The 12,010-nt window shown below is 37.5% G+C and overlaps 1 protein-coding gene across 1 annotated transcript in view; it reads left to right on the forward strand.

Moving 5' to 3' along the window:
- Positions 1 to 93, forward strand: part of LOC134820095 (uncharacterized) — a 2,081-nt gene extending 1,988 nt beyond the window's left edge. Inside the window, exon 3 of the mRNA XM_063830316.1 lies at positions 90 to 93. Coding sequence (XP_063686386.1) covers positions 90 to 93 — 4 coding nt within the window. The remainder of the gene's footprint in view (positions 1 to 89) is intronic.
- Positions 94 to 12,010: the final 11,917 nt, after the last annotated feature.

Below are 12,010 nucleotides of genomic sequence, written 5' to 3' on the forward strand. Positions count from 1 at the left end.
GTTTGTGTGGACCAGATTTTATGATTATGAGGTGTTCTCGAACCTTGTTAAATGTGTTACCAATATTATAATTATCATGCACTAAAAAGGTGAGATTTTTTTTCTCTTTTTTCATTGACCCTCATCAGAAGTCGTTATTCAATTAGATATTATACGTTCCGCTTAATTTTTCTGTATAAGCTGTTCACTCGATTGATGGTAAATTTTATTTATCATACCTAGATACAGATTAACTTTGAATAGCAGGTACCTTTTTTGTGGCACCATTAAAAAATTGTTTTATTTCTCTCGAATTTATTCGAAGAATTTCAGCTTTTGCTTCAGAAATCGCGGGATATTATTTCAGTTTCAAAATGATTCATATTTCATACCAAGAATTGAAGAATTAGTTCCAATCTCATTGAATCTGATTTTCTCTCCAAATGTAAAATGTGAATTAGTTATGATTTTCATCAGCTTGAATGGAATGTTACTTGACTGAAGAAAAAATAAAAAATCTCAGGTATAAAAATGAGATCCAGATAAAATTCAAAGTTTAACTCACTTCAAAATAACCCCGATAATCCCTCTTATCTCTGGAGAAATGGTGTATACAAACCTTCTGATTCCTAATGTACAATGATTATAATTATTATTTGGCACTGCACATATGTAATGTTGGGATTATCCGTCATATAAGCTGCAAGTTTATAGAACGGGTTAAACTTAGTTATGTGACAGCAAGTGCAGGCAGAGTAATTAATCATCACCCATATGATAACTTAGAGGTGGAATTTTTAATGAACTTTTGTTGGACGTCAATAAATTGCAGATTTATGACGTTCTTTCAGTAGCATATTTGCTTGAGGACATGCAGTCAAGTTTTTACATATTATAATATGTTTTTTTAATAAAACAAATATTTAATAAAACAAATATTTATTTTTACGGCACAATCAAACAATATCAATAATAAATAAATCAGGGGAGGTTTGAAGAGGTTTCAAGTGCCGAAGGCCACTGCTTATCTTTAGGATTTGAGAGTGACCTGTGCTTGAAACCCCCTCAACCATCCACTACGTCAATATACTTATTATACAAATATAGAAAAAGTTAATTATCTAAGCTAAAATTGCTTATTGGTCTAGTTTGGTGACATAGGAGAGCCCAGTTGAGTTTTAGTTTAGGTTTACGTTTTAAATCATAGTTTGAAAGGTTAGCCATGTTTCATGGCAGAGAGAGATATCATGTGTGCAGAGCCGTACCGGATGTAGAATTTGAGATATAATATAGGTTAGTTACCATATATTAGGGTCACCTCGATTTTGGAGGGATAGCAAGTGCTTTTTAAGGTTAGATTTAATAATACCTGACGAGGCTGATAAGTCTGAATTTTTGGAAGAACCCGGGATTATTATCCTATCTACATTAGCATCACATATTTCGAATACATAGGGGATGAGATCATTCCATATTTTCGTAGAGGTGTACAAAAAGTTCTGTTGGGAGATATCTAACCTCAGTAATGGGACAATCAGACGAAGTTTTTCATTTCTAGGACAGAACTTGAAAAGATCTTTAATCGACTGGGGGACATCAAATTTAAGAATTTTGAATAGCTCCATAAATGTATGGTACATGTGCAGATTCTCCAGGTTCATAATTTTCTGCTCAGTGAATAGCGGTTTAGTGTGTTCAAGACAGTAGTTCTTGCTAGCCATATGTTCGTTATAAGTTCTTGAACGTGCACAGGTTAAGTAGTATTCTTTATGATCAAAATTGGGAATGTTACCAAATAGCAGTCTTATACATCGTTTTTGAATTGCAAAGATTTTATTCAGCTTATGTTTAGGGATCCCACCCCAGCAACTTATACAATAGCTAAGATGTGACATAAAAAGAGCATTGTATAGTTTCAAAGATTCAGATTTGGGAATGAATTTGCAAATTCTCTTAATCGATACAATACTGGAGTTCAGCTTTAAAGATAAATGATTAAGATGTGGTTCCCAACATAGCTGTTCGTCTATTATCACCCCAAGAAACTTTGTACATTGAACTTTTTCTAGCTTTTTGCCATCTATTGAAATCGTTAGAATCCTGTTAAAGGGCCGTGTTCTAGCACAGGTCTGTGTTGCTCTTGACAAACCTGGCTGAAAATGCATAAAACAACTTTTCCCTGCATTTATATGTAACTTGTTAGACTCCATATAGTTACTGACTTGTTTCATTACATGATTAGCTTTTTCATAAGCTTCCTGTGCTGAACGACAGTAGTATATATACATACACCTGGCCGTCAATCACCTAGGTGTGAACTGCCCCCGGGGCCTCCCCGGGCTGAGCTGCCCCCGGGAGCTGCCCCGGGGAGCTGAGGGACTGCCCCGGGGAGCTGGGGAACACCCTCCGTGAACCAGGGGCAATCGCAACAACAATCACCACAGCCCGGGAACTCGCCCGGAACGGGCTCTCTGTGAGCCAGGTGTGAAATATCCTCGTAACGGGCTCCGGGGACCCTCGAGAGATCGTTCATTTGTTGTTGAGTTCGATTGTTTAGTTTCACACCTCTCGGACTGGAACAAGACATCTCAGATGTAAGTATATTTTTATTTTGTAGCGAATAATCTGTTCACGGGGCACACAAAACTGTCCCGGGCCCTTGTTCCTAAGATCCGCAAGTCCGGTGTGATCTTTCTTAGAGCACGAGGACTTTTATTGCAATAAATCCCTCGGTGTGAACCCGACCCTCCCAGAGCAATAGGTCCCACAATTTGCAGCAAGTACTTGCTATATCAAAATCTACACAATCATATTTCAACTTACCCTCCCGATCTCCGCGTGACCACTCCCGGAATTATTATGTTTATCATCATTTCATATGTGTTATCTTTGAAACAGCAATCTACGACACGGCGAGATCTTGACCAATTTTTGTTTACACTTGATGTCTAGTAATGCTACATAGTATTTCACAAGTCCGTTTTTTTAAAAATTTTCAACTTGAACTCAAGCTCCGGACACACAGAACTAGTAGCAACAATTGACGCTGCATTATTATTTTGAGGTGTGACAATTGTTTGAAGAGAGCTTTTCATAAATGTATCATGAGACCGTGATATGTTGAATATTGTCAAACCTGATCCCCCGTATTACGCCTGATTTACTTGAAATTCGTTTACCAATTTTGTAAATATGATTATTTGTTGTTATTTCGAAGAGAAGTGACTGAAAAGGTGCCAATTTTTCAATTCTGGGACTTGCAACAAAACGTTAGTTTGTCAGGTGAGTCAGTCATAATGTTAAACTGGAAGAGTAGCGCGGTTGAAACATGTATATAAAATTTTCAATTGTTGAGTATTCTACGTATTCCAACAACATCTTGTTTTTCTTCATTTTGCTAATTCCGGAAGCATTAATTTTACGCTTCCATCATATTGTAAGATTTAAAATTGAGTAATTATAGGACTGTCAAATATTGCAACTAAATTTACAGGGGTCAATAACAGATAGTGATCCAATCACGTGACCGTTAATCCTTTCACGATACAGTATTACTCCTTACGGACATAAACCATGTAGTGGAACTCACAGCTAGGAGCTCTACGTTTGAGACTCTGGCTAGGGGGAACTATGATATCCACCTTCACGAGATGCATGCCACACCAGGTAATTACAGATTGAAGCAAATCCCAGTTACAGTTTTCAGTTTATTCAACCGAATCCGTTTTCCCTTTTGAATTATATGATGATCATTTTGTAACAGTGCTGATTTTCATAAAACATCACGCAAAACATTCCAGGGTCTAGAACTGGTGACGATGCAACAAGACTGAACAATATCAAAACAACATTCAAGCAAAATTGAGCGATGTTTGAGTAAATTGCTGAGCAGTCCCCAAGTATATAAAGAGAACAAGGTTGGAAATTCATTTCAATCAGAGATGTCGGTGTTTCGTCCTCTCTGCGATAAACAATTCGCAAACAAGCAAAGTCTGTCCTCACACAAAAGTCGGTATCATCGGAAGAAGGGAGAATCACACACAAGTTCTATCAACCACCCACCGTCAAAAGCTTATGTGACTGATGAAATAAGGGATAATCCTGAATATTCAGACGCTGATACAACAATATCTGAAGAAGATTATCAAGACAGTTCTAACTCTGAAGTAGCAAGTGTTGATGATGAGTCAAAAACAGAATCTGATCATATGACAAGTAGAGATAAGCTAGACTCTGACTCCCTGTGGCAACAAAAATGTAAGCGGAAAGAAGTACCAATCAAACAAATAAACAAAAAGGTGAAGATGTCGAAATTTATCAAAACTTTAGACGTTCTGTCACAAAGAAAGTTATGTAAGGAGGAAGACAAACGTTTTGACTTTTTATCCTCTTACATAATGAAAAATGAAGTGTTTGAGACATTGAAGCAGCGACTCAATAACTCTAGGCAAGACATCGCCACCGTTTTAAGTTTGGAAGAACGAGCTCTATTGGATGCAGTAATTACAACTACAAGTCTATCTGATGTCAACAAGCTAATGAACGAGAATAAAACAATCGTCAGTAAGATTCTTGAACTTTAACCGTTGTTAACTATTGTTAAGTTTAATAACGAACATATAGTTGTTGAATATTTTGGATCAAATTGACACTGTGTTGAATATTACAGTACACCTGTTACTGCTTGTTGTTGAAATTATAATTATATTTCTGGATTTAAAAGTATGATTGATATTGTACACAAGGTTGTACACAATTTTAAATAAACTGGTGGTGTTTTTGCGTTGATCTTTAATCCAGCACAAGAGCTGTAGTACCATCCGCAGGCCATCCACCTCTTTTGGGGTCAATCTCTTTTCATAGTTAGGTTTCGACTCTAGTAAACAAACCTATCCACTAATGATGATACAGATAAAATTACTAACCTGTTTAACAGCCCTATGCCTACCCTACTGCCAGCTCAATACTGTATCTTTTTGGTGTAGGGTAATTGTATAGAACCATAGACAGTACCTTTTTGGTGTTGATCCAGCATGAGAGCTTAAGTGAACAATGAGGAGGTTCATGTAACCCTCTTCTTGTGATGACCACCGATGTAGTGTTGATGATCTCCTTTGTATGGTGATGATTCAAGAGGATCAGGTGTTCAATGTAATGAAATCTCTGTATACTACCCAGTACCCAACTGTTGGCGATCACTGCTTCTTGTGTGATCCTCATTCACACGACTGTTACAACTCCAAGTGACATGCAACAACACATTTGTAGGATGCTCTCAAGACACATGCTACTGCACTGTTAAATTGCTGATAGGCGATTGTAAGGACGATTGTTCACGTAAATACGACGTCTGGGATGACAGAAGAAGAGTGGACCCCTGTAGATCCATCTGGGGACCGTCATTGCTGTGGTGATTGTTGTTGTGATTATTTGTGAAGATGTGATCCTCCGATATGTAGTCCCTGCTCGCTCCAGCCTCTTGATACTGACTGTGATACCCCCCTGGTCAGATTGGCAAGCTTTTTATTCCTTTGGTATCATTAATTGCACGGTTTTTCATTGCTACCTTTGGAAATGCTTATGGCCTCCAGAAATTTAAACATACTCATGATTTTTATACAACAGTGGAATCATGAGTTTGGGTATTTTACTCCAAAAGGATAGATTATCAAGGATTTTCATAGATTTTCAGGATTATCAAGGATATCAAGATTATCAAGGATTTTCATAGATTTTATAGATATATCACAATCGAAAGAGTCATCAGAGATGACAGACTTTTCTGAGAAAGCAGTGTTTTGAAAATTTAGTTCGGACTTCCCTGACTTCCCAGGCTTCCACTGGCGGGCCCTGCGCGGAGAATGAGGGGGCGCAGAGGGGAAATCACGGGATGTCTGGGAAGTCTACTGTCATGCCTATCATTATTATCAGTTGTCTATCATTATTATCATTCACCTATAATTATTATCATTTGTCTATCATTATTTGAAATTTTTTATCATTATTACCACTTATTTAATATTTAGTGAATAAACAATTAAAACGAACTGTTACTATAAATTGTAATATGTGAAAATTACTTTAAACTATGTTATCCCTCTAGGGAAGGAAACTAATAAATATCAATTACATTTAGAAAACGACCATTACTGGCTATCCAACCAATAACAAAGTAACTATCACCAACTTTTAATTCAGGGATGATTTTGAACACTAAGTTGCTTTCAAAAATAACTGGTGTAAAAGTTTTATGTCCATCAGCAAAATATAATTCAAGTCTATAACCCCTTGAGCTCTCGTACTTCTTTAAAGTATACGATACAAGTTTCATTTGTGCATTAACTCTCTTCGAATGTTCAGCTTCTGATATAGCACTACACCCCAAACACTCAATTCTCTGTGCATTCATAGCTTCCAATGAAGAGTAGCACACTGGACAATTGTCTATTTCAGCAGGTATCATGTTGATGAGTTGAGGGAAGTTATTCTTGAAGGAATACTGTACTTCAACCTCCTCGCCTATCTTGAAAGGTTCCATCGTTGCTTTCTTTAGAAGTAATGAATCCCAAACGTTGAACTTTAAATGTTTTGTTTTAAACGGTATATTTGTAGTAACTGTTAACCTCGTATACCCTCTTACTACTGGTCGAACTTCTGATATAAACCCGTAACAGTTGAAGAAAGCCATTTTGAAACGTAGTTGCCGATGTAAAACAAGAAATGAGTTCCAACATTGTTGTATCGAGCTTATAGTTATAGAGTTATACTTATTCTTTAGGTAAGTTACTGGTAAACACTTTAAGACCCTGTCCAGTGTCCGCATATATTTGTTGTCGTTAATTATGGTTGTGATATCCGACAAATACTTTTCATGATGTAGTGTATCCAAAACTACATTTTCAAATCAATAAAACTATTTAAAATTAGGTGATCGCATGAAAAATGTTAATATTTCAGTTTAAGGATTATCCTCTTTTATCTCGAGAACCTGCTTACAATCAAGTTCTGTACTAACATACACATTATTATTGGATGACTGAATAAGCTGTTTTAATATGCTAAATCCCTTAGTTTTAGATTCAAGCAATACTCCTGCTGTAAACGTTAAAATAAAAAAATAGAAATAATTTACATCTGACTCCAAATTGTAAACAGGAGTGGCAGGAGGTTCAATGTCTATAGCAGTGATTATTGGAGAAATAAATGTGAAGTGTTCAAATTCAGTTTGTTGGATTTCTCCATTATATCTCTGTAACAACATATCAACTTCATCAATTTTGAATCCTTTCCAGGAGAATAGAAAGCTATCCCTCTCTATAGTCGCGTTAAAGAGTGAAAACATCTTCCCATGATCGCGATTCAAATGTAAAAACAATGTTTTGTCTTCACGGTACAGATGTGCTGTTTTGTTGACCCCCTCAAAAAAGAAGTAGTTTTGTGTTTTGTTTGAATTAACTGGAAATTCAATGACGAAGGCCAGTGTAGAAACTACGCTAAATAAAAAATTAAAGTTCATGTTTGAATGGGGGAGGGGGTAAGACTTCATTGCTTTTATACCCATATGGAACGATGTCATATTAAGTAAACATATCCCGAGCAAGTTTAATTGAATCCCTGGTTATTGTAAATGGGTTGAAAATGACAGTAGACTTCCCAGACATCCCGTGATTTCCCCTCTGCGCCCCCTCATTCTCCGCGCAGGGCCCGCCAGTGGAAGCCTGGGAAGTCAGGGAAGTCCGAACTAAATTTTCAAAACACTGCTTTCTCAGAAAAGTCTGTCATCTCTGATGACTCTTTCGATTGTGATATATCTATAAAATCTATGAAAATCCTTGATAATCTTGATATCCTTGATAATCCTGAAAATCTATGAAAATCCTTGATAATCTATCCTTTTGGAGTAAAATACCCAAACTCATGATTCCACTGTTGTATAAAAATCATGAGTATGTTTAAATTTCTGGAGGCCATAAGCATTTCCAAAGGTAGCAATGAAAAACCGTGCAATTAATGATACCAAAGGAATAAAAAGCTTGCCAATCTGATCAGGGGGGTATCACAGTCAGTATCAAGAGGCAGGAGCGAGCAGGGACTACATATCGGAGGATCACATCTTCACAAATAATCACAACAACAATCACCACAGCAATGACGGTCCCCAGATGGATCTACAGGGGTCCACTCTTCTTCTGTCATCCCAGACGTCGTATTTACGTGAACAATCGTCCTTACAATCGCCTATCAGCAATTTAACAGTGCAGTAGCATGTGTCTTGAGAGCATCCTACAAATGTGTTGTTGCATGTCACTTGGAGTTGTAACAGTCGTGTGAATGAGGATCACACAAGAAGCAGTGATCGCCAACAGTTGGGTACTGGGTAGTATACAGAGATTTCATTACATTGAACACCTGATCCTCTTGAATCATCACCATACAAAGGAGATCATCAACACTACATCGGTGGTCATCACAAGAAGAGGGTTACATGAACCTCCTCATTGTTCACTTAAGCTCTCATGCTGGATCAACACCAAAAAGGTACTGTCTATGGTTCTATACAATTACCCTACACCAAAAAGATACAGTATTGAGCTGGCAGTAGGGTAGGCATAGGGCTGTTAAACAGGTTAGTAATTTTATCTGTATCATCATTAGTGGATAGGTTTGTTTACTAGAGTCGAAACCTAACTATGAAAAGAGATTGACCCCAAAAGAGGTGGATGGCCTGCGGATGGTACTACAGCTCTTGTGCTGGATTAAAGATCAACGCAAAAACACCACCAGTTTATTTAAAATTGTGTACAACCTTGTGTACAATATCAATCATACTTTTAAATCCAGAAATATAATTATAATTTCAACAACAAGCAGTAACAGGTGTACTGTAATATTCAACACAGTGTCAATTTGATCCAAAATATTTAACAACTATATGTTCGTTATTAAACTTAACAATAGTTAACAACGGTTAAAGTTCAAGAATCTTACTGACGATTGTTTTATTCTCGTTCATTAGCTTGTTGACATCAGATAGACTTGTAGTTGTAATTACTGCATCCAATAGAGCTCGTTCTTCCAAACTTAAAACGGTGGCGATGTCTTGCCTAGAGTTATTGAGTCGCTGCTTCAATGTCTCAAACACTTCATTTTTCATTATGTAAGAGGATAAAAAGTCAAAACGTTTGTCTTCCTCCTTACATAACTTTCTTTGTGACAGAACGTCTAAAGTTTTGATAAATTTCGACATCTTCACCTTTTTGTTTATTTGTTTGATTGGTACTTCTTTCCGCTTACATTTTTGTTGCCACAGGGAGTCAGAGTCTAGCTTATCTCTACTTGTCATATGATCAGATTCTGTTTTTGACTCATCATCAACACTTGCTACTTCAGAGTTAGAACTGTCTTGATAATCTTCTTCAGATATTGTTGTATCAGCGTCTGAATATTCAGGATTATCCCTTATTTCATCAGTCACATAAGCTTTTGACGGTGGGTGGTTGATAGAACTTGTGTGTGATTCTCCCTTCTTCCGATGATACCGACTTTTGTGTGAGGACAGACTTTGCTTGTTTGCGAATTGTTTATCGCAGAGAGGACAAAACACCGACATCTCTGATTGAAATGAATTTCCAACCTTGTTCTCTTTATATACTTGGGGACTGCTCAGCAATTTACTCAAACATCGCTCAATTTTGCTTGAATGTTGTTTTGATATTGTTCAGTCTTGTTGCATCGTCACCAGTTCTAGACCCTGGAATGTTTTGCGTGATGTTTTATGAAAATCAGCACTGTTACAAAATGATCATCATATAATTCAAAAGGGAAAACGGATTCGGTTGAATAAACTGAAAACTGTAACTGGGATTTGCTTCAATCTGTAATTACCTGGTGTGGCATGCATCTCGTGAAGGTGGATATCATAGTTCCCCCTAGCCAGAGTCTCAAACGTAGAGCTCCTAGCTGTGAGTTCCACTACATGGTTTATGTCCGTAAGGAGTAATACTGTATCGTGAAAGGATTAACGGTCACGTGATTGGATCACTATCTGTTATTGACCCCTGTAAATTTAGTTGCAATATTTGACAGTCCTATAATTACTCAATTTTAAATCTTACAGTATGATGGAAGCGTAAAATTAATGCTTCCGGAATTAGCAAAATGAAGAAAAACAAGATGTTGTTGGAATACGTAGAATACTCAACAATTGAAAATTTTATATACATGTTTCAACCGCGCTACTCTTCCAGTTTAACATTATGACTGACTCACCTGACAAACTAACGTTTTGTTGCAAGTCCCAGAATTGAAAAATTGGCACCTTTTCAGTCACTTCTCTTCGAAATAACAACAAATAATCATATTTACAAAATTGGTAAACGAATTTCAAGTAAATCAGGCGTAATACGGGGGATCAGGTTTGACAATATTCAACATATCACGGTCTCATGATACATTTATGAAAAGCTCTCTTCAAACAATTGTCACACCTCAAAATAATAATGCAGCGTCAATTGTTGCTACTAGTTCTGTGTGTCCGGAGCTTGAGTTCAAGTTGAAAATTTAAAAAAAAACGGACTTGTGAAATACTATGTAGCATTACTAGACATCAAGTGTAAACAAAAATTGGTCAAGATCTCGCCGTGTCGTAGATTGCTGTTTCAAAGATAACACATATGAAATGATGATAAACATAATAATTCCGGGAGTGGTCACGCGGAGATCGGGAGGGTAAGTTGAAATATGATTGTGTAGATTTTGATATAGCAAGTACTTGCTGCAAATTGTGGGACCTATTGCTCTGGGAGGGTCGGGTTCACACCGAGGGATTTATTGCAATAAAAGTCCTCGTGCTCTAAGAAAGATCACACCGGACTTGCGGATCTTAGGAACAAGGGCCCGGGACAGTGTTGTGTGCCCCGTGAACAGAATATTCGCTACAAAATAAAAATATACTTACATCTGAGATGTCTTGTTCCAGTCCGAGAGGTGTGAAACTAAACAATCGAACTCAACAACAAATGAACGATCTCTCGAGGGTCCCCGGAGCCCGTTACGAGGATATTTCACACCTGGCTCACAGAGAGCCCGTTCCGGGCGAGTTCCCGGGCTGTGGTGATTGTTGTTGCGATTGCCCCTGGTTCACGGAGGGTGTTCCCCAGCTCCCCGGGGCAGTCCCTCAGCTCCCCGGGGCAGCTCCCGGGGGCAGCTCAGCCCGGGGAGGCCCCGGGGGCAGTTCACACCTAGGTGATTGACGGCCAGGTGTATGTATATATACTACTAACGACCTATCACAAAAATATTTGTATCATCAGCAAACAGGACGAATTCAGCCAAACTTGAGGAGCTCACAATATCATTTATATAAATCAGAAATAGTAGAGGTCCTAACACTGACCCCTGGGGTACACCATACTCAACTGAACACTTGTCCGATTTTTCAGTTTGAAAAGGAGTTACTTGGCTACGGTTTGTTAGATAGCTAGCAAGAGTTTTTAGTGCAATACCTCTTACTCCATAGTGTTCAAGTTTATGCAGGAGTTTATCGTGCTCAATTGTGTCAAATGCTTTACTTAGATCAATAAATATTCCAATTACATGATTTTTCTGTTCAATCATATTAAGTATTTTATTGACAGAATAGTTTACGGCATGAGATGTTGGGTGTTGTTTTCTAAAACCAAATTGTCGATCATAAATCACGTTCATAGCACTGAGGTAATTATATAACCTATTATAAATTATTTTTTCAAGTATTTTGCCAAATATCGGTAATGTAGAAACAGGTCGATAGTTATCAAGGCATCGTGAGTCTCCTTTTTTATAAATTGGTGTAATAGAGCCCGTTTTAAGCTTGTTTGGAAAGACCCCATTGTCCAAGAACCAATTAAAGAATCTAGAGATATGACCAGACAGATAATTTACACTCTTTTTCAAGACTTTAACAGAGATATCACTTGCCTTCCCATTTTCAAGGCTACCAATAATTTTACTTATCTCTTCCTCGTCACAGGGGCTGAGAAAAAAAGAGTTC

The sequence above is a fragment of the Bolinopsis microptera genome, chromosome 8 (genome assembly GCF_026151205.1).
Source record: "Bolinopsis microptera isolate Bmic1 chromosome 8, MBARI_Bmic_1.0, whole genome shotgun sequence".
Lineage (NCBI taxonomy): Eukaryota > Metazoa > Ctenophora > Tentaculata > Lobata > Bolinopsidae > Bolinopsis > Bolinopsis microptera.